At 45.0% G+C, this 22,957-nt stretch overlaps 1 protein-coding gene and 1 non-coding gene across 3 annotated transcripts; both read left to right on the top strand.

Moving 5' to 3' along the window:
- The first annotated feature begins 1,299 nt into the window (after positions 1-1,299).
- Positions 1,300-22,597, top strand: CWF19L1 (CWF19 like cell cycle control factor 1). Of its 2 annotated transcripts, XM_075534062.1 has the most exons (14): positions 1,300-1,391; positions 2,897-2,981; positions 4,154-4,232; positions 4,763-4,864; positions 6,654-6,868; positions 7,753-7,871; positions 12,388-12,472; positions 12,706-12,846; positions 13,635-13,749; positions 14,189-14,268; positions 16,766-16,975; positions 17,728-17,847; positions 18,714-18,811; positions 22,218-22,596. In XM_075534062.1, the coding sequence occupies exons 1-14, from the start codon at positions 1,369-1,371 to the stop codon at positions 22,360-22,362; spliced, it is 1,617 nt and encodes a 538-aa protein (XP_075390177.1). In that variant the 5' UTR covers positions 1,300-1,368; the 3' UTR covers positions 22,363-22,596. The 2 variants fall into 2 exon arrangements, with proteins under 2 accessions (XP_075390177.1, XP_075390178.1); XM_075534063.1 differs by lacking the exons at positions 1,300-1,391; positions 2,897-2,981; positions 4,154-4,232; positions 4,763-4,864 and having other exon boundaries at positions 6,698-6,840; positions 22,218-22,597.
- On the top strand, positions 17,384-17,529 carry LOC142430128 (small nucleolar RNA SNORA12). The gene has a single exon (XR_012780598.1). It is a non-coding gene; the product is annotated as a small nucleolar RNA SNORA12 (small nucleolar RNA).
- Positions 22,598-22,957: the final 360 nt, after the last annotated feature.

The raw sequence follows: 22,957 nt of genomic DNA, 5'->3' as shown, positions 1-22,957 counted from the left end.
AAAAATAATTTTATTGGGGTTTTGTACAACTCTTATCACAATCCATACATCCATCACATTGTATCAAGCACATTTGTACATTTGTTGCCATCATCATTCTCAACACATTTGCTTTCTACTTGAGCCCTTGGTATCAGCTCATTTTTTCATTGTCTTGTTTGTTTTGTATGGCTTTCTGTATATGAAATCAAGGATAGGTAAATCTGTAGAGACAGTAGCTGGATTAATAATTATCTAGGAGCATGGCAGGTAAGGTTGGGGGAAATGGAGAGCTAACAACAAGAGTACCAAAAGAAGTTGTTCTGAAATTCATTATGGTGATGACCACACAACTCTTAATACGACTGAAAGATTAAATCGCATGATGTGTGAAGTATAGGCCAATAAAAAAATGTTAAAGAAAAAAACCCTATAAAGACAGTTCCCTATAAAGCAGGGAAGCAACACAACCCACGTGGAAGAAGCACACCAGCCTGCGTGATCACACAGGAGCTGTCGATGCGATCAGTTATCAGAAGATCCAAAACAATCATATGGATGCAAACAAGGGGGATCAGAATAGAGACCCAAATTGTAGACAACTGGACATCCCCTCACAAGAAGGGCCACAAGGGACGAGTCAGCCAGGGTGCAGTATAGCAGCCACGAAACTCACAATATTCCTCTAGCTCAGGGGTTCAGTAATGAAGCTATAGTATGAGGGTAGGGAGAAGGTGGTAGGAGAAGGGAGAGAAAGGGGGCACTGATCGCACAATGATCCACGTGGACCCCCACCTGCCAGGGGTAGAACAACAGATACACGGGAGTCTGCGGACGGCGTAGGATATGAAAATAATAATAATAATACTCTATAATTTATCACGGGCTTTTGACACGCTGAAGTACTTGCAGTGAAGAGTCATGCCTTCAATTTTCAAATGAGTCAATAAAAATGACGCGCACCTGGAGAGCTATGCAAACAGGTTGACCCCTACTGAATCGAGGTGATGGCCACTATTTGAACTTTTTGATAGGTTTTATTTTCAATGTGCAGGGCTGTCTTCCTCAGAGAATGACGGAGTTCGGTTAAGTTCGTGCCTGGCATTGTGGTGAAAACTTCCTAAGTGCTCAATAACTTGGTTAAACGGCTCCGAAGCGAACAGCAACGCCCTTTCCCCTTTGACCCATCAGTACCTTCTTTCCCGCTGGAACCGCTCCCTGAAGCAAACCGACCGAAGAGAAAGTTTCTCCCTCGGCGCTCGCCGTAGGAACGGGAGCCGTGATTGGCTGGAGCGCGCGACGTCATTGCGCTGCGACCGCGTTCTCCCGCGGCGCTCAGGTTCGGCTCCCGAGTGTTCCGTGCCTGTCACAACTCCGCTTCCTGGGACCATGGCTCAGAAACCGCTGCGCCTGTGAGTAATGGAATCGGAAGCCGGTGTCTGTGAAACGACGGCAGGACGCCTCCTCATGCCCAAACCGAACTTACTAAAGCGACCTTGTAGGACCAATTCGAACTACCCTGTGGGTTTCCGGGGCTGCAAGTCTTTTCGGGAGCAGACGCCCCCACGCATCTCCCGCAGAGCGGCTGACAGCTCCGAACCCCCGACCTGTGGTCAACAGCCCTACGCACAATCCACCACGCCCCGTTTCTGACAGGAAGGGGTAGAGATTGAGGGGGCGTGGGGGATGTGCAATCTAGCACGCGTTTTGGCCTTGGCGAAGTCTGCCTCTTTTCTGGCTGTTTTCGCTCCGATGAGACTCCAGGGACAATCTGGGGGGAGGCAGAAGCTCCCTGCAGTAGGCGAACTCCATTTGAGGCGGTTGCGGTTTCTGACTCCCGATCTCCCCTTCATTTTCTCCCATATCCCATTAACCAAATACTTGTAGACATCGGACCACTGGAGACAGTGGCGGGCAGGAAAGACAGGGCCTTTGCCTTGGCGCTCTTTTTCTGGAAGTTCAAGGAACCGCGGTGGAGTAAAGAGAGGGTTCCATTCATTCAGCAAATACTTATGGAGGCGACTGCAACGCACAGACGAAGTTTCTGCCCTAATGGAGCGCGTAGTACAGAGTAACAGATATCAAATAATCCAAATAAGTGTAAAATGACAATAGTGCTCACTGTCACGAAGGACCTAATAGAGGATAGATGCGTAATAGACGCGTTTGCTTGAGTAATCAGGGAAGACTTCCATGAGGAAGTGAGCATTGAACCCTGGTAAACTTGTTTTGTTTGTTTTAAATTTTACTCACCCCTACCCCATTTTCTTCCCTAACGCCCCAAAGTTTTTATCAGCAGCTCTGGTAAAATCAACTTTTTATTTTTGGAAACTTGATTCTGTCTCCAGTGATGAGAAATGAGAACCAAAGAGGAGGCCAAGTAGAATGAGCCGAGGGATGGCTGTGGAGAAATAAATACAGGATTAACGATTTATTAACGAATGAGGTGAAATTCACAGGACTTGGTGGTGATGGTTTGGTTGTGAGGAAGGGCTTGGTACTGTGGGGTCATAGATTGCAGTCCTTTGTTGGGTAAAGGACCCAATGAGAATTTTGAGATGCTCTGGGATGTACAAACTGGACAGTGGTGTTCCCAGGGAACAATGTAAATTCATGGAAAAATGTAACGAAAAGATAATGGAATAATGTAATCAGGCCATATAGCACTATGATAGAGGAAGTTTATGTAGAAATTGGAAGGCTATGAACAACTGTGAGTGCATGCTCCTGGGAAAATAGACTTGCTCTTTGCAGGGTCGCCACAAACCTATTAGCATAAAACACGAAGGAACAAACCCCTCCTCCCTAGCTGCACCGTGCTCTAAAGCAAAGCACTGTAAAACAAGGCATGTCTGTATATGAAGCCGGTTTCTGTTTCTCTCCGTGTCTTCACGTTTGTTGTCTCTCTTGTTTGCAGCTTGGCTTGTGGAGATGTTGAAGGGAAGTTTGATGTTTTATTCAATAGAGTTCGAGCAATTCAGAAGAAAAGTGGAGACTTTGATGTAAGACATTCTTCATACTGAACTTAATTATATTATGGTAGTCAAACATTCTAAAATAAAGTGTGGACTCCTTTATTGATTTCTGATTGAACCCCTACGTTCCCTTTTGTGCTGCACCGAGTTCCTTTTGTCAGTTGGGATGGCTGGGGCATGGCTGGGAGCGTGAGACCTGTCTCTACAGACCTTTTTGTACTTTTTGAATTTGACTCTTGTTATACTAGTGTTCAAACACCTGGAAATGGAGTCACAAAACCTCCCTAAGTGATTCTAACTAGGTGGGTTTCAGAAGCACTTATGTGCTTCAGGAGTGGAGGAATCGGTTAAGTTAGATAATATAAGTGCAAGTGCTTCACCAATTACTGGCTGCTGGGGAGTTGATCCCAACTTTCAGTGACCGCACGTGTGTAGAGTAACCGCTCCATGGGTGTCCATGGCTGGTTTGTCTAAAGTAGAAAACTCCAAGGTGCTTTGGTTGGACTTGAACTGCCAACCTTTTTAAAGCAGCTGAGCGTGTGAATTATTTGCACAGGTGTGTACTTTATATAAACACATTATGTTATTTCAACTAGTTTGTAAACCCCATCTAGAAATGGGGATCACTTTCTAGTAAGTTAAAGGTTGAATAAAGACACCACCATGCAAGAAGTGTGTGTTCTTTTCATGCCCAGAGGCTGTTGGCTCCCATAAAGATTCACTGTCCCAGAAATCCCAAGGAGCAGTTCTATCTTGTCCTATAGGCTCTACTTGATGGTAATTCGTTATCCCTAAGGGTGTCTACTATTTTAGTTTTGTAATTCACAGAGGGATTCTTCCAAGATCTAGCTCCTCCTCATTACTCTCTGATTCAAGGAAGGAGTGGCACAGTGGGACTGGGAATGTTTGAGGACACTCAAACACTATTCTTTGGAAAGTTCAATTCCCTGACCCTCTCCTCTATTACCAACTTGAATTTGGTAACTAGTGGGCAATATTTGGTAATTTGTAGAATCAAAGTAACTACTACAATTGCTGCTAAAAGACTGTGTATTGAAATTCTGCAAATAGATTAAGCAAAACCTGGTTTGAGATTATAGAGTAGGACACTTAGGTAAATGTTGATATCAATTACGTACTGTTTGGATAAAACAACAATAACAGAAAACTCCTCCATCTGTTTACAAAACTCGTTCCAGCTGCTGTTGTGTGTAGGAAATTTCTTCGGGCCCACCCCAAGTGCTGAATGGGAGGAATATAAGACCGGCATCAGAAAAGGTATGGAAATGATTTCAATTTGATAGATGATTTCTAAGAAAGGTTTAAGGGCTAACCTTGATGCTGAGTGACTTTTCTTACCATGTTAGTGAGGAAAGAAATTCCTCCACGGGCTTTGCACTAAGTTGGGGAAATGCTAGTGCATAATCCAAGGGTTAACATTTTCAGTTTGGTTGGGTTTAGCTTCAGAAAAGAATACTCTTCAAAGGAGGAAGAAACAGAAGAAATGTAATCATATGTTTCCCTTTTTTCTAGTTCTAGTGTTTTTTATTTAGCACCTCTGTTTTCCTAACCATTGTGTGCATGGTCTCAAATATGTATGTCACTTTCGCACGCTGATCATGCAATCTAATGGTCGGACTACACGGTTGGGTGTAGGACACTGAGCAGTGAGCATGTTCTGTGTATCGGATTGCTAGGAAGGGAATGCACAGCTGCTCCACTTCGGCTTTAAGTTTATGGGGAAGCCTTTCTCAACTTGTATAGCATATCTGGTAACTATATGGTGGCATGTCTTTCTCCCTGACCAGCTCCTATTCACACGTATGTGCTGGGTGCAAATGACCAGGAAACAGTAAAATATTTCGAAGATGCCAACGGGTGTGAATTAGCTGAAAACATTACTTATCTGGGTAAGTTGGCATTTGCTGTGCTTGTAGTGGGCGTTCCTGCCATTGCATTAATGCATTCCTGCCTGAGGAGGTGGGGCTAGGTGGCTTCTTTGCTAAGAAGTCTGTCTGTGCCCTCAGGACTAGGACATTTTCCTTTCTTGTCTTCCCTGTCTCCTTAATCTTTGAGGACCAACAGCCTAGCACACACTCCTCCAGCCTGCTAGAGTGATAAACTGCTTGGCTGCAGGATGTGGAGTACTCAGGGTATGAATTAGGTTCAAGTAAAGGAAGTTTCATGTATAGAGCTTTGCCTTGGTTAGGTAAGGCGGGAGGTGTGTGGTGTTTCAACCCATGAATATAACCTTACTGTATGATTTTGTTAGCACATGCAATTTATTTGTTTGTGAGTTTCCTAACAAGCTGTAACTCTAGGTTGTTCCTCATTAGCATAAACTAGCAGCCCCTTGAGGTTCCTCTCTATCAAGTTGTTGTCAGTTTTAGCCCATATAGATAGTTCTTAAACAAACATACCGTATATGCTCATGTATAAGCTGGATTTTTCAGCACATTTTTAATGCAGTTTTTGTGGTAGAATTAGGTGCCTTGGCTGATATTTGGGTCAGCTTATACTCAAGTATAAACAGTAATACTTAAAGATAAAATCACCAACTCCATTGCTGTTGAGCCAATTCCAACTCGTGGTCACCTGTAGGACAGAGTAGGAGCTCTCCCACAGGGTTTCCAAGTCTGAAATCTCTATTGAAGCAGATGGCCAAATCTTCCTCCTGTGTAGTGCCACGCGGGTTCCAAAGGCCAACCTTCTTGGTTAGCAACGTTTCCTAAAGTGGGGGATGCTGCCCCCTAGTGGGGTGCTTGAAGGATCTAGGTGAGCTACAAAAGCAGATTCCTACACTTCATCCTGGATTGTGGGCTAGAGTATAAACATTGTTCATTGCCAAGAGGGGCACCGAGTTCTCTTTTCCAAAAAGGCTACAGAAGGCCAAATAAGTTTAAGAACCCATGATCTAGGGAGAGACAAAGACAAATGAAAGTGACTAGAAGCGGGTTTGGAGAGGTCAAGGTATTGTCAAGTTTATAGATGATAAACAGGAGTGGGGAACATATGGCCCACGGGTTGTCGAAAGCCCTTGATGAAATCAATATCAGCTAACATCACAGGCCGTACCAAAAAGAAGCAGTTCCAGCCATCGCAGTATGGTGACAAAGTGAGATAACTAAGCGTTTGACCAGTGTGATGGCCCACGAAGGACGTTATCAATCGCCAAAAGGCCCCCACACCTGCTCTGAGGAAAGAGAGCATTGTTTTAGATGCGCTCATTAGCAATAATGGGGTACACTTAAGTGTCCTTGAAGAGAGATGGGAGAGGGACATGAGGTTGCAGTAAGTTGCCAAAGTGGGTTCATGAGACCTAGAGAATGTGGACTGCTCTTTTCCCAGTTTGAAATGAAATAGGAGCATGTTCCTTTGTCAGTGTGTGTGTTCATTTTGGATGGGGAACATGAGCATATATATATATATAAAATTTTCAATTTCATTTATAGCAAGGGAAAGGGCCAACTACGAAGAGAGCCAATGGGCAGGGTCTGAGAGGGAACAGGAAGGAACAGATTCAAGGAAATAACTTTAGATGAGAGTCGAATCTAATTACTTCTTATTAGCTGCTTTTGCTACATGTTTCTGACCACAGGGACGATACTTCCTGCCAGAGAGCATATCTTTTATCCCTATAATGACAGCTCTTTTCCTTTCTGACTCGACTAAAGTGTGTCAATTTTTCTTTCCAAACAGGTCGTAAAGGTGTCTTCACTGGAGCCTCGGGGCTGCAGGTGGTCTACCTCAGTGGGACAGAGTCCTTAAGTGAGCCGGTCCCGGGTTACAGCTTCAGTCCCAAGGATGTGTCTTCCCTGAGCACTATGCTGTGCTCAGGACTTCAGTTTAAGGGCATTGACATCTTGCTTACATCCCCATGGCCCAAGTATGTGGGGCACTTTGGGAATTCTTCTGTGAGTAGTGTTTATTCAGTGGGAAATTGAAAAAGCAAATTGTGTTGGTTTAATTTCAGCTTTCCCCATCCCTTGTTCCACCCTACCCTTTATACTGAGCTATTTAGTTCTTGGTTCCTTTCAGTAGAAATCTGTTGTGGATTTTTTCAGTCATACTACCTGACCAAAGCGAAATGTTGATCTTCAGAAAGTGCAATCCACCTGTGAGATTGCTGAAATCTGAATTATGAGTGAAAGAACTTTGGAATCACAGTCCTGGCTCCACGTGCCACCCCTTAGGAAAGTCTTGTCGGCTGTCACTGGCTCTGTGAGCAGGTTGACGCGAATGGGCGCTCTGCAGCCCTCGTCCAGATGACAGCTTTCGTCCATCAGAATTGTCTTTAACGGGCTCTTTAGGGGATGGAGAAAGTTGGTCTAAACATGGGCAAGAAGGTGTTGAGAACTTGGTGCGTCCCCACGGAGAAAGGTACTCCGTATGATCCGAGGGGGCCCCGAAGACTAGTCCTTAGCTTTTATTTTCTGCATTGGTTATAACTTACTAGTCATAAATTTTAAACCTATAGGTACACTGAAAAGCCAATTCTGGAAGCACAGTTCTGTGAGAGCTGATTTCCCAAAGACAGCTTTAATAAATTATTTTGGGGTACAAGTATGGAGCCGTGACCTTACCTTTAACCTTGGGCTGACTTCCAACAAACAAACCCTATGTTAATATGCATGCATAGTAGCCTCGTCCGTCCACGTGCTCCCTGTGACGCTGATTGCCATAGTTGTGACTTCACTGTGCAGACCCCACTGTCCGCCATTACGTTGCAGAGAAGCCTCAAAGGCACCCCTGGATGGCTGGTAGGTCTCTTGTGGGTGACCGAGTTTCTGTTGACCAGGGAGAAGTGGACACTAAGAAATGCGGCTCCGCGTTGGTTTCTAGTCTCGCCACTGACTTGAAACCAAGGTATCATTTTGCCGCTTTGGAAAAGACCTATTATGAAAGGCTTCCATACCGGTGAGTAGCATTTCATGTCTCCCCTCTACCCCACACCCCTCTTTTTTTAAGAATATGCCTTGGATCTTCCGGGTACACTGCTCTTGTTCATTTTCAGCCATATGAACTCTTGCTTCCTTTGGCTACTCAGCCACTGGAATGAATGGCTCTCAAGCCATTCCACTTCCATGGGTGTGGTTCCAGATTTGAAAGTCAGGGGTTGGACTAAAGGCGTGAAAGTCTCAGGTGATAAGCAGTGTCACAATGCTGCTCCACAGAGCTGGCAGCGTCCACCAAGAGGAAGGTGGAGGAAGGCCTATTAAGCTTCTCTTCCCCACGGCATCCTTGGGAGACCTTTCCCACAGGCAAATGGTTTCTCTAGCAACTGGACAAACAGAGATGGCATGGTGGCTGACCACTGCCCAGCCTCGCTCTGGTATCCGCCACTTATATTTGCCATCTCTGGGCCCCACAACTGTTCCATGGGAGATCCCCAAGGACAGCAGCTAGGGTACCCTGAGTATTCACAATGGTGGGTGCTGAGCAGGCCACGGGGGTGGGGAGGCGAGTGAGGTCTCGAGCCAGAGACATTAAAACCCAAAGATTTTAGTGGGTCCTTGACGGACATCACTCCTGTTTTCTAATAAAAATTGTACCACACAGAGTGTAAGTTGGTACAACCACTTAGGAAAACTGTAGACAGTATCTGGTAAAGATAAGATTAAACATATCCTATAACCTAGGAATTCCACTCTCTGGGATGTAGTCAGTGTAAACAAGTACTTGCATCTACCCAAAGATCTATACAAGCATGTCTGTAACAGCTTTATCTATAACAGCAAACACTGTGAACTGCCCAAATGTCTGTGAAGAGGGAGTGAAAAAACTCAGGTACATTCACTCAGTACTGCATACCATCTGGGGCAGGATATGGGTGTGTTACTTACCTGTGCTGTGTTCTGTTTGCTCCTATGACTGCTTGGCCCAGTCTCTGGCCTTGTCCATGTGAAATACCTTGAGGTTATCTTCATTTAAAGCAGTGGTTCTCAACCTTCCTAATGCTGCAGCCCTTTAATACAGTTCCTCATGTTGTGGTGACCCCCCAACCATAAAATCATTTTTGTTGCTACTTCATCATTGTAATTTTTGCTACGGTTGTGAATCGGGTGACCCCTGTGAAAGGGTCGTTCTACCCGAAAGCAGTTGTGACCCTCAAGTTGAGAACCTCTGATCTAAAGTGATGTCTCCCCAAAAGAGAGCTGGGGAGAAAAAACATAAGGGGGAAATCCAAGCTGGAGGTCAAGAAAGTGGATTTACTAATTGCCCGAAGGGCATTGAGTCAGATGCTAAAAGAGGCAGTCTGTCAATCAAATTTCCCACTGAGTTTAGGAGATAGGACTGGTCGAGAAAGAGGCAAGACAGATTCTGTGCTTCAGGTGGCTGGGCCGCACTGTCAAGAGGAAGTCCCAGGTCCAGCGTTTTTAAAGGTCCCTCATCTCATCCTCGCTTTATGCAGCTCTGGGAAAAACCACCTCATCGAAACAATGGTTGATTTCTTCTTCAGAGCTTCTAGAGACAGAGGCACAGAGAAATTGGCCACATGACTTTCTCTGAATAATTGGAAGTCAGAGGAATGTTGTTTTTTTCCCCAATCATTTTATTAGGGGCTCATACAACTCTTATCACAATCTATACATAAATCAATTGTGTAAAGCACATTTGTACATTCATTGCCCTCATCATTCTCAAAACATTTGCTCTCCACTTAAGCCCCTGGCATTAGCTCCTCGTTTTTCGCCTCCTTCCCCGCTCCCCCCTCCCTCATGAACCCTAGCTAATTTATAAATTATTATTTTGTCTTATCTTGCACTGTCCGACGTCTCCCTTCACCCACCTTTCTATTTTCTGTCTCCCAGGGAGGAGGTTATATGTAGATCCTTGTAATCGGTTTCCCCTTTCCATCCCACCCTCTCTACACCCTCCCGGTATTGCCACTCTCACCACTGGTCCTGAAAGGATCATCCGTTCTGTATTCCCTGTGTTTCCAGTCCCTATCTGTACTAGTGTACAGATCCTCTGGTCTAGCCTGATTTGTAAGGTAGAATTGGGATCATGATAGTGGGGGAGGAAGCATTTAAGAACTAGAGGAAATTTGTATGTTTCATTGTTGCTACACAGCACCCTGACTGACTTGTCACCTCCCCACAACCCTTTAGTAAGGGGGTGTCCAGTTGCCTACAGATGGGCTTTGGGTCTCCACTCTCCCTCATTTACAATAATATGATTTTTTGTTCTGATGATGCCTTATACCTGATCCCTTTGACACCTTGTGGTCACACAGGCTGGTGTGCTTCTTCCATGTGGGCTTTGTTGCTTCTGAGCTAGATGGCTGCTTGTTTACCTTCAAGCCTTTAAGACCCCAGACGCTATATCTTTTGATAGCCAGGCACCATCAGCTTTCTTCACCACATTTGCTTATGCACCCGCTTTGTCTTCAGCGATTGTATCAGGGAGGTGAGCACACAGTCATATGATTTTTTGTTCTTTGATGCCTGATAACTGATCCTTTCGGCACCTCGTGATCACGCAGGCTGATGTTTTTCTTCCATGTGGGCTTTGTTGCTGCTCAGTTAGATGGCGGCTTGTTTACCTTCAAGCCTTTAATAAGACCTCAAACACTATATCTTTTGATAGCCGGGCACCATCAGCTTTCTTCACATTTGCTTATGCATCCACTTTGTCTTCAGCGATCGTGTAGGGAAGGTAAGCATCGTGGAATACAGTTTAATAGAACAAAGTGTTCTTACATTGAAGGAGTATTTAAGTGGAGGCTGAATGTCCATCTGCTACCTTAATGCTAAATCTATACATATATGCACATAGATCTATTTCCCCATCCTCATATATAAATATATTTACATATGTACATGCCTTTATTTAGAACTCTTTAAATGCCCTTTCCCTCCTAGCTCTTTCCTCTTGTCCCACTATCATGTTCAACTTTCATTAGGGTTTCAGTAATTCCTCTTGGTTACATTACTCTTGGTCATGACCTACCAGGTCTCCTACTCCCTCCTCACCACTGATTTGGATCACTTGTTGTTCCCTTGCCCCTGGGTTTGTTAACACCACTACCTTTCCGCCCACCTCCCCCTCTCCCTTATCCCCGCAGAACTGTCAGTCCCATTATTTTCTCCTCCAGATTGTTCATCCAGCCTATCTTATTTACACAGACCTGCAGAGATAATAACATGCACAAAAGCAAGACAGAGCAAAACCAAGCAACAAAATAAAACAACAAGCCAATGATAAAAAACAAAACAAAACAACAACAAGAAAGAAAAGCTTGCAGTTAGTTCAAGGACTGTTTGTTGGCCTTTAGGAGTGTTTTCCAGTCAAGTCTGTTGAGGCACCAAGCCCTGGCCCCAAAGTCTATTTTTGATATTCACTGGGGACTTTGTTGCTCTGCTCCCCTTGCTGTTCTGTTGCACCCCCTTAGTGTTTTGCCTTGGTGTGGTGGATCAGATCGGGTGGAATTCCCACACTGTGTCTCCAGTGTTGTCCCCTGTAGGGCTATGGGTCAGTGAGGGATGTCGTGTCTCATAGTGGGGCTGGCCATGTGGTCCTCTCTGGATTGGCTGCTCTGAGCGGGAATGTTGTCCATAGGAATGTTTTATTCATTGTGCCTTCTTGTCCTTTTCCCAGAAAACAAGCCTGTGGTCTAGGCATAGGCATTTTCTTGAGACAGAAGAGCCAATCCTGTCCCTCACAACAATTTAAAAATTATTGAAGAGCCATAAATAGATTTTTATAAATGAAATCACCATTATCTGAATAATATGCTTTAAAATTTTTCAATCTTACTTCATAGCCACATGTACAGACTAAAGTTGTTGCATGTGGCTCTTGCGCTGCCGTTTGCTGACCCAGCTCTAGATGAAAACCTAATCCAGCTGTTAAGTCATTTGTGGACTCATGAAGACCCAATGAGTGTGGGAGTAAAACTGTGCTCCGAGGTTTGCAATGGGAGCTTTTACACAAGCAGAGTGTCGGGTCTTTCTTCCAATGTGCCTGTGGCTGGACTTGAACCTCGAAGTTCTTGGTTAGTAACCAAACTGAACCCTTCAAGGACTCTACTTTTAAATACAGTAAGACCTGCTGAAGCTGGAATGTGCGTAAAGTGGAAACCTGCCAGAGCAGGATAATTAAAATATAGCTCATACTAAGAGCAGTAGAAAAGTGGTAAGACTGCAGTGTGTCCAAGGCGGCTAACTCGTGAGATCCGGACAAACCAGCGTCCTGCCCAGTTCTAGCTCTCGCAGGCTTCACTAGTCCTGCTCTCCGTTCTTCCAGACAACAGCCCTGTGAGGCAAGGACTGCCATTCGACTAGACGCAGTGGGGACTTAGCCAAGATTACGTTACTGTGACAGGCTCCGGCCCTGGGCCCTTTTTGCGGCCCCTTGGAGACAAATAATTTCACCGATGCAACTCAAATGGGAAGTTTTTTGCTAACCTGCTCTGTTTGCAATCTTTTAGAAACCACATTGTGCTCCAGGAAAATGCACAGCATGCCACCCGGTTCATTGCACTGGCAAATGTTGGAAACCCAGACAAGAAAAAGGTAGAGATGTGTGTTTTGGGTGTGGACTTAATATTCTGTGTCTGCCTTATAAATGTTCCTCCTCCCCAGTTCAGCGTGTATCTCCCCTTTTCTCCCTGACTGTAAGGTCCCCACATCCCTAGTGACTCCCCAAAGCCCTCCCTGGGAGATCTGAGAGCTTTCTGTGGAATCTTCTTAATAGGAAAAGCAGTATTTTCTTAACACTTTTTTTTTAAATTGCAATTTCTCCAAAGTACCTTTACGCGTTCAGTATTACTCCCATGAAGCTGATGGATGCAGCGGACTTGGTGAAACAGCCTCCAGATGTCACCGAAAACCCGTACAGAAAGTCTGGGAAGGATCCAGCGGGGGGAAAGCAGAATCCTGCCCCTGAGGTCAGTTTGATGGAGGGAGAGTGTTCTCTCGGCCGGCTTGCCCCTTCGTCATATGGCTCCTTCCTGGTGGAAGAATTCTTGCCTTGTTGTTTAGTGCATGGGATACGTTTAATGCTTAGAAGAGAAATCTTCCTTTTTCACATTGGGAAATCGTGGTAGTGTTAGAAAAGCTTCGTGCAAGCTCAGTGATTTTGTTTAAGTTCACTGGTTAAGGCTAACCATCCACACTTGATTCATCTGCTGGGGTTAAGTTTCATCTGCTCTTTATTCGTGGCTGTTCAGACGAGGGTCTGAATACTTGGTGGCCGTGTCATTTGCGACTCGATGGATGCTGGCAGTGAAACAAGGAGACTCTTCTGAAAGAATTTCCCCACTAACGCCGGGGATGTTAAGTGTCATCATTGCCTACGTAATCTGTTTTTCCACACGACTCTTTTTTATGAGCACCCTCATCGTCTTTTTTTACAAAAGTTCCATTAGATTGCCTGGGCCTCTGTAGAACTCATCCTGGTCCTATTGCGGGAGAGAGGGACAGGAATGTGGGTGGGCTTACACTGTTCCTGTTTCCAAAGAGAGGCATTTGGTGGGATGTTGGGTAATAAGTCTTGAGATACACGGCTGAGCGTCCAGGCGTCAGGAAAAGGTATTCCTCCCTTGCCTTCAAAGCAGGAAAGAATGGGAGGGCAGATACTCGACGTGGCTGGAGTATCTACTCGGGCATGGATGTCTGACTCCTGGTCCAAAGGTCAGCTGCATCCCATTCACTCTTCTCCCTTTGCCCTTTGCAGGAAGAATCCGCCTGTCAGTTCTTCTTTGACTTAAAGGAAAAGCAGGGCAGAAAGCGCTCCTCTACAGGCAGAGAGGGCAAGTCGTCCCCCCACACAAAGCAGCCTCGCAAACCTCGTGAGTACCTGTGCTCCAGAGCACCCATGCAAGCAATAACTGATTTCAGGCCTCGTTTGGGGCCTCTTATGGCAGAGGACAATTGTATACCAAGACATGCGATCATCTCTCCCCACAGTCTTGTATCCGTGGGAGTTGTTGTGTAGCTAATAGCATGGCTGGGACGAGAATTGGGGCTCTCGACATCGGTTGAGTGTTCTCTCGTGGCAGCGTGTGGCCACTTCAGTCACTAGCTGGCTCCCCACCTGGGGGCCGGTCCCGCCTTCAGAGCTAGTCTAATAGAGCGGTCAAGGCACTAGTGATGGGTTAGCGGAGTGCTGTTGTGCCCAGCCAGGGTGGCCTTGTGGTCTCTCAGTCTTTGCAGATAGTAGAGATCAGACCAGGGTGATTTTCTCTGGTGCTTGGACTAATGTCTGGTTTTTCCTCCTTCCACATGCAGCTCAGCCTCCAGGACCCTGCTGGTTTTGTCTGGCCAGCCCTGAAGTAGAAAAGCATTTGGTGGTCAATGTGGGTACACATGTGAGTTGCTTTCACGGGCCTTTTACAAGGAGGAAGACGTCTTGCTTTTGTATGTGTGTGTCGTGGGTCTGTGTGCTGTTTTGTTTATTGGGGCATAACATTGTTTTGCTATTCTCAAACTCGCTGCCGTTGAGTCTGTGCTGACTCTTAGCCAACCCCTGTGGGTTTCCGAGACTAACTGTTTACAGAAGTAGAAAACCCAGTCTTACTCTCGCAGAACGGATGGTGGTTTTGAACTGCCAACCATCAAGATCCTGACCCAGTATGTAACCACGACACAAACAGGACTTCTTGTTTGAGATACCAAGTTGAACTTTGTGATTAAATTCTAAAGTTATAATTCATGATACATCTTTCAAACAGCTATTCAAAAACACATAAAACTGTTGTTAGTTAGCTAGTATATGTGATTGGTGCTTTTAGCAACGCTTAGAAAGAATAAAGTAGAGGAGATATCATATGGGCACGAATTTGTAAATTATGTGATTATAGATTATAATGAAAACTAACAGATTATAAACAAAAAGTGACAGTCTCAGAAACCCACAAGGGCAGTCTGCTCCATCCTCTCCTCCCTGCCATCACGTCCACTTGACCTCACTGCAACCCTATAGGACAGGCAGCGCCAGCCCTCAGGGTGCTGTAAGCCAGACGTGACTTGGCAGTGGGTTTGGGTTGGGCCAGAAACATGAACGAGTCATTCTGGAAAGAAGTGTAGCCAAAATGCTCCATAGAAGAGAAGATGGTGGGACGTTACCGTATGGACTTTGAACATGCCATTAGGGAAAGCATGATCAGGAGTCGTTTACTCTGTTGGACACAGGTTGCTGTGTCAGAACTGACCTGATGGCTCCATGGTTTTACTGTTAGGCACCAGCAAGTCAATTCTGACACAGCAGGCACCACCTGCTTTCTTTACCACACTTTGCTGTAGCACCCTTATCTTCAGTGATGGCTACATGAGGGTGAGTTCACATAAGCAGGGCCATGTTTTCAGAACTAACTGTTCTTGGATTGGGGTTAGAGTTCAGTGGAGCCCCACAGTCCATCTGCTTGTCCCTGGATGTGCACAACTCAGGGTTACATTGGTGGTCATATTATGGCAAAAACCAAACACCATAAGACCAACTATACCCCCAACAGCAACATACCAACCAGCAGACAACAAAAGACAAACACACAAATAATAACAAGCAACCTAAAGGCAGGAAAACAAAACCCATAAAACAGAAAAGTACAATATTGTCAGTCACCCCCCTGGGGTATCAGGTGGTTGCACTTGTAACATCGACACTGTTTCCCATGCCACATCACTCTGGGCACTATGGTGTGAGGGGCCTGTCTGTGCCAGTGCAGTTCCACTGTGAGCCGCCGCGCCACACACTTGGGTCTCCCGTGCAATTGAGCTCTGTGTCCCATACGCATGGGGGTTAGTGCCGGGGGAAACTTCCTGGATCGATTCTGCCAAGTTCAAATCCCTGCCCGGCAGATCAAAACCTGTCATGGTGCTTCAAGGGGAGCATCAAGGTACTAAATATATAGTGACTCTGGGTCCCTTTCCTGCCAAACCTCGGGTTCCCCCTAAGGTCCAGTGACCACCACTCTGCATAAACCATATGAGTACCAGAGTTCTCAGTCCAGGGGTGCAGGCACCTCTGAGGCAGAGTTCAATTCAGTTCAATCTGCGGAGCCTACAAAAACTATTTTTGTTTGCTATTAAAGGCTGGAAGGATCCCCCTAGTGGCGTAGTGGGTTACATGTTAGGCTGCTGTTCAAACCCACCAGCTTCTCCAAGTGGGAAAGATGGGACTTTCTGTTCCTATGAAGATGTACAGCCCCGAAGACCCACAGGGTCAGCTCTGCTCTGCCCTTGGGGTCACTCTGAATTGAATTCAGCTTGATGGTGGTAAGCTAAGTTTGGTTTTTATCAAAGACTGACATCCATTACTGGGAACTTTAATTTGCCTGCTCTTTGCCCAGGTCTGGCTTGTGTTATGTTTGCTATCAGTCAGCGTCTTAAAGCTAGAGGCGGCGGAGCATGCCAGCTTAGCCTCGTGTGCGAGCTGAGGGGTACATTTGGCGAGAGGGTTGATGCTTTCTTCTTGTGGCTGAACATGTTAATAACTGAACGTTGTAATTTGGAGCCTTGGAGGAAAAACCAGTGATTTATTGTTCCAGTTTCTCTCAGCACTTGTGTATTTGAAGGCCAAAAGCTCATTGGGTTCCTCGTCCAATTCATCTACTTCCAGTTTTTTGATACTGAATCCAAGTTTGATCCTAATCTGTTGCATGTAGTCTTATTCTTGAGCAGATACCTGGGAGGGAACATTGTTGTTACAACTTCTCAAATCAGATTGTTCAATCAGAGAAGTTCTGCCACTGGCCTTCTTTCTGAGCTCTTTCCTCCAACCTCAGGCTCCTTCTGTGCCATCGACTTTTATCCTGGAGAATCACGTGTGCTGTCTCACAGTCCCCGCTCTCTGTGCTTCCTTCTCAGTGCTACCTGGCTCTGGCCAAAGGAGGCCTGTGTGATGACCATGTCCTCATCCTGCCCATTGGCCACTACCAATCAGTGGTGGAGCTTTCGACAGAGGTGGTGGAAGAAGTGGAAAAATATAAGGCTACTCTGAGGCGCTTCTTCAAGAGTCGAGGGAAACGATGTGTTTTATTTGAGAGAAATTATAAGAGCCATCACCTCCAGCTGCAGGTAGGTGGCCCTGCCTAGGAATGGGGAGGGACTCTGATATTGATACAGATATGATTTAAGCACTATGTCCTTTGTTTGAAATAATGTCAATGTTGGTATTTAATTAATATTTAAATACTTCAGTTTTGAAAACACTTAATAGAACATTTGTGTTAATATTTAACATTCACTTAAACATTCCTTTAAAAGGTTAGGGAAGTGCAAGGGAACAGCCAAGACAGCGTGGAAAGGAATGGTTGTTGAGGAGGCTCTGAAGGGGATTTGGGCCTTGAAAGGTGGCGTCTGGGGGAGAGAGAGAGAGTTTGTGTTGGGGGTGGGGGGTGGGGCGGGCGGGTAGGAAATCAGTCATCTCAGAGCCTCCTGTGGCCAGCAGCTCGTAGACATTTGGAGACTATTGGCATGATTTGACATTGTGGTGGTTTTCTTTCTGGCCCATTTGTTAAGTTTTCAAATGGGCCTGACCCTGCCACATAGATTACATAGGAGCTGGCAAAGGCTTGATGAGAGAGATCTCTCTCTAGCTTTTCCCGCCTCAGAGATTGGCTCCCACATGCTGACAGTTGGCTCATAAGTTTAAGACCTTACAGACAGGCCAACCCAGGCCTGCCTGGCATGAGGAGAAACTGTGCTGAGGGGCGGTTCTTCACCCCCGTGATGGATTTGCTACTTTGCAGGGACTGCAGGCACATCCTCCCTGGGACCTGTACTAAGAAAGTCTCCTGCCTTTCTGTCCCCCCCCACCCCACCCCCAGGTCATTCCTGTGCCACTGAGCTGCTGTGCTACTGATGACATTAAAGATGCCTTCATTTCCCAGGCTCAGGAGCAGCAGATAGAGCTGTTAGAAATTCCAGAGCATTCCGACATCAAGCAGGTGAGAGGGGAGCCATGGTGATGTTCGGGGGGAGTATAGGTCTGGTTTTTGACATAGTGATCTGAGGAACTGTCAAGGCATTCCAAAAATATGAAGTAGGCAAGTGACAATCTGGAACTAGAGGACAGAGTTTTGATTAGATTGGAGGATTAGGGTGACTTTATGGGTGTTGATGAATACAGAGTTGATGGTCTGAAATGTAAACCCCACTACCACCATGTTAAAATTTAAAAGTTCATTAAAAAAAAGATGTCATTACATATAAGTTGTCATGCTTTCTAGGAAGAACAAGACATTAGAAATTTCATAAGGCAGGAGCTTAGGTGGACGAATGCCTCTTATAAGATCTGGGTAATATCTGCCAGTTTAGCTCACAAAAATTTTTTTATTGTAAATTAGGTGAAGGTTTAAGGCTTAAAGAAGCAATCATCAGTTTTACGTTCAACAATTCATACACATTTGAACTCATCACTTGCTGTTCCCTCCATGTACCATCACTTGTCCCATCTCCTCCCCAAGTTCCATTACTTCTCCTTTCCTAACTCTGAATGTTGTCCTGCAGTAAATGCTGGTCTCTTTTTTGACTTTGAGTTCTTCCACATTTGTCTCCCACTCTGTCCAGCTCTTTCTGCTGTGATAATTTTCAGAGCAATTGATAGTGGCCAGTTTGGCTTTTAAAAAACTCTAGATCCACTAAGTGATTTAGAATCTGTAGCTATTTGCCCTCCCCGTTTTTTCACTTTGTGCTTTTAGATGGTTGTTTGTTTGTTTGTTTGAACCAAATGAAAGCTTATATAGGAAATAAGCCAAGATTTTAGATTAGTAAAGAATTTTTTTATGTTCTTATACAACTCTGTTTACTTTAGATTGCACAGCCAGGAGCTGCTTATTTTTATGTTGAACTTGATACAGGAGCGAAGCTTTTCCACAGAATTAAAAAGCATTTTCCTTTGCAGTTTGGAAGGTTTGTATTTTCTTCTTTTAAATATATTTTTACTAGTCTTACTCTGAACAAGATGTCAGGCTTCATGGAAAATCGATACAAAGCAAAGTAAGAAATAGCCCTTGCCCCGGAGACTCTGCAGTCTTGGGGTAAATCAGATATTTACATATATAGCAGTAGTATGTAGAATGAAAAGTAGCATGACTAAATTGGGAGAACAAAGTACTTTAAACATTCAGAATAGGGGAAGTTCATTCGAAAGGATTGAAACGACCTGTAAGAGAGATGTAGAAGGCAAAGATTGGGGAATAGCAAAGGGGTACCATTGATGGAGCATCTGCTCGAGGACAAGAGCTTTATGGACATCCTTGACTGTTTCTACAACTTGGTTAGGTAGGTGTCTCCACTCCAAGTTACTGGCGTGGACAGTGAGGGCTAGAGCGGCGCTCCATAGAACTTTCCACAAGGATGGACGCGCTGTGTGTCTGCACCGCGAAGTCATAGTAATCACTCCCCACGTGCAGCTGTTGAGGTGTGCTCTATGGCTATGTGACTGAAGAGCTGAGACTTTGATTAAGCATGCCTGACAAGGGCTCCTTTATTGCATCACATGGTTCTCGAGGACAACACTTGGATACCATGTCCTTGATCTCTCAATGGTATGTTCAAACCAGGCCTGTGAGACCCTATATTGTTGAGTCCTGAGCCTCATTATGCTACACTAACGAAGGCCCAGACAAGCCTTTGTTTTTGTCCTGTGATCCAGCAGTAAGGGACTCTAAAACAGGGGTCGTCTCACTCTTTCCCAGGGGTCGCCCAATTCATCACAGTAGCAAAATGACTGTGAGGAAGTAGCAACGAAAAGAATTGTGTGGTTGAGGGGCCACCACAACATGAGGAACTGTATTAAAGGGTCACGGCATTAGGGAGGTTGAGAACCACTGCTCTAAAACCATCCGTGGGATGGTATAAATTAAGCAATGATGGAGGACGGAGGAGCTGTCAAGAGAAGACGAGCATAGAGCAAAGTAGAAAACATATAAGAGACTGATGCCGGTGCCTGTAATTTGCAAACCTTCCCCCCCCCCCCCAAGTTAGAATTGGCCTTTGAGTGGGCCTGCTACTCGTATTGGACAACTTTGAGAAACCTCCAAGAGACTGCCAACATTAAGTCCAATAAATAGAGCTGGCTACATTCTTAAAAAGACAATAAAGAAGACTATATTTAAGCATAGTTAATGCCGTCTTTTTTGTTAACCCAGCCACAGATCAGATGCAGTGGGCCCTGATGACATAGGTACATGATTGCAGATCCAGGGTCCACACAAGGGAGATTCCTTGAGTGGCTTTGTGCTCATGATTTGATTAGGTTTTCTACATCAAGTATTTTCCAGAGTACTATTTGCAGTTGTCATAGCAGTGTGACAAAGTTCTTGACAAGCCTTTCTAAGAAGCTTTTTGTATCAGTGGTTCTCAACCTTCCTAATGCATGACCCTTTCATACAGTTCCTCATGTTGTGGTGACCCCCCCAACCATACAATTATTTTCGTTGCTACTTCGTAACTAATTTTGTTACTGTTATGAATCAGGCGACCCCTGTGAAAGGGTGGTTCGACCACCAAAGGGCTTGCGACCCACAGGTTGAGAACCACTGCTCTATCTGAAGGGTAGTGCTGTCTTCATTTTAAAGATGAAGAAGTAGGCTCAAAGGTTTGTCTCTCTCTGCCATTGAGTAGGCCTCTTCCTTCTGCCTTGGAGTGGCTGGTGGTTTTGAACTATTGACCTTATGGCTAAGCAGTCCAACTTGTAACGCACTGTGGCACCAGGGCTCCTATAAAGGTTTGCCTAGGGAACTAGAACTTGAGTTCAGGTCCTTTGAGTTTTACAGGGTTTGTGTGATGACTATTCAACTCTGTTACTTTTAGCTTCAAAAGGGAATATGGCCATGTGAGGTGCCATGGAGTAACCGCTAACTCAGTGGGCCTGTGAACAACAGAAGGAAATCTGCCCAGTCTTGTGCTGCCCTCACAGTCCTACTTAAGTTTGACACAACTGTGATGGACCCATATAGAAATGCAAAGAGTTATTTCTAACATATCAAAATAAGTCCAAGTAAAGATAAAAAAGTAGTGGCAGTTAAGAGAAAGCTAGTATACAGTGGCATTGTGTGCACGCGCGTGTGTGTAGCTATTTTTTTAGCCCTAGGGCCAAGACAAGGTGTTTTGTTGCCAGTTTATGCTGCTGTGTCTATCCAGATCCAAGCTCCTGAGAGGAGAGGCAGAGGAATTCCAAGTCAGAGTGGGCATGGCACTAAGTACCTGAGTGTAGCAGGCCCTCAGCAAACTCAAGATGGATTCGGGATGTCAAAGCTAGCGTGTCAGGCAGACTGTCGTCACAGCTATTTTGGCACTCTGTTAACTACGCTTCTCACAACGCCTTGTAAGTAGGTCGTACGGAGCCTTCTGAGTGTCTGAGTCCCACATCCTTGAATTCAATGGCTTCATTGAACCGCAGATTTGAAATACTCGCCTGTAGAAAAAGCACATAGGTAGTCAAAGCAGTTCCTCAAAGGCCAAGAGCGTTTACACTGTAATCGGGATTATAAGCCATCTAACTGAAAACCCGTGGCCATTGAGTTGATTCCAACTCATAGTGATTTTATAGACTTTATCTTACTAGTGGATATGAACCCACTATGCCACCTGCTAGTGGATTACCCACTATGCCAGCCACTAGGGCTCCTGGATAAGTAATCTAGAGATGATTTAAAGTATACAGGAGGATCTGCATAGGTTATAGGTAAATGTGGTGGCATTTTATGTAAGGGACTTGAGCACTGGAGGATTTTGGTATCCAACAGGCTCCAGGAACCAATACCCCTCAGATTCCAAGGGATCATTGTATTCTTATTTCATAGACCAAGAAATCAAGACTCATCGATGAAGTAATTTGTTCAACTCATAGCAGAAGGCTGAGCCAGGAGTGGATTCCTCTCTGATCATTCTGACTCTAAGGCTTTCCCTCTCTCTACTCTGCCATGTTGTTTGTCTTAAGTACCAATGGCATAATTCCAAGTTCCCGTATATACTCGAGTACAAGCCAAGTTTCTCAGCACATTTTTCATGAAGTTTTTGTGGTAAAATTAGGTGCCTCGGATGATATTCAGGTCGGCTTACACTCGATTATGTGCAGTATTGAGGATTTGAGGTGTTAGGAGAGAGGCTGAGCGGTCATGTAAACTGAGTGTGGTTTTGATGGTCCAGATGATGGCAGCAGAGGCACTCGGGAGGAGAAGAGTATAAGCAAAGCCAGGGATTCACGTATGTTCTTTGGATGATGACAAGGAGAGCCTCTGTTGGAGAGGAACAGAGGAAGGAGGGGCTGGGGGTAGATTCTGTCCATTTTGACTTTGTGTTCTTTCTGCAGGGAGGTTCTGGCTAGTGAAGCCATCCTTAATATTCCTGACAAGTCTGACTGGAGGCAATGTCAGATCAGCAAGGAAGAGGAAGAGACCCACGCCCGCCGCTTCCGGAAAAACTTTGAGCCTTTTGACTTCACTCTAGATGACTAACCTTTACAGGTTCATCAACTTGTTTTAAAAGAAACCACAGTCTCCCATGGGGACTGTTTCCCTGCCTCTTTCATGCATTCCCATGGAACCAGCCTATAGCTAGAGGCCTAGGACGGAGTACTTTTCAGAAGAAGTCACAGTTATAAGCATGTCTGTTGTCCAGCTACAAGCTTGTGTTTATCAACATTTTTACAAACATGTAAAATATCAAATAAAATCCTAAAGCTTTTCCATGGCTGAGAAGTATCTTGTTCATGTTACCCATGGTCACTGAAGTAGGTAATGTGTGTTTCAGATAATGTGGTTTTTAGGCCCAGAAATTATCCGAGACTCACACAGGGTGCTTCTCCCTCAGCAACCTAGTTTGGAGAAGGGACCTTTGACATTTTTCCCTTGTTGCAGTCGTTTTATTGATGCATAAAAGATTTGTCCTTCAACAAATATTTAACTCTTGGGCGCCAAGCATTTTTCTACACTAGGGGTTATAGCCTTGTCCCAACATAGTCCCTGTTTTCCAATAGTTTAATTAAGAAGAGAGGATCTGATTTTTTAAAAGAAAACGAGTTCTGCTTTGGATATGTTAATTTTAGATTAT

This window comes from Tenrec ecaudatus, chromosome 16 (genome assembly GCF_050624435.1).
Source record: "Tenrec ecaudatus isolate mTenEca1 chromosome 16, mTenEca1.hap1, whole genome shotgun sequence".
Lineage (NCBI taxonomy): Eukaryota > Metazoa > Chordata > Mammalia > Afrosoricida > Tenrecidae > Tenrec > Tenrec ecaudatus.
This window is presented reverse-complemented; position numbering and strand designations above follow the sequence as displayed.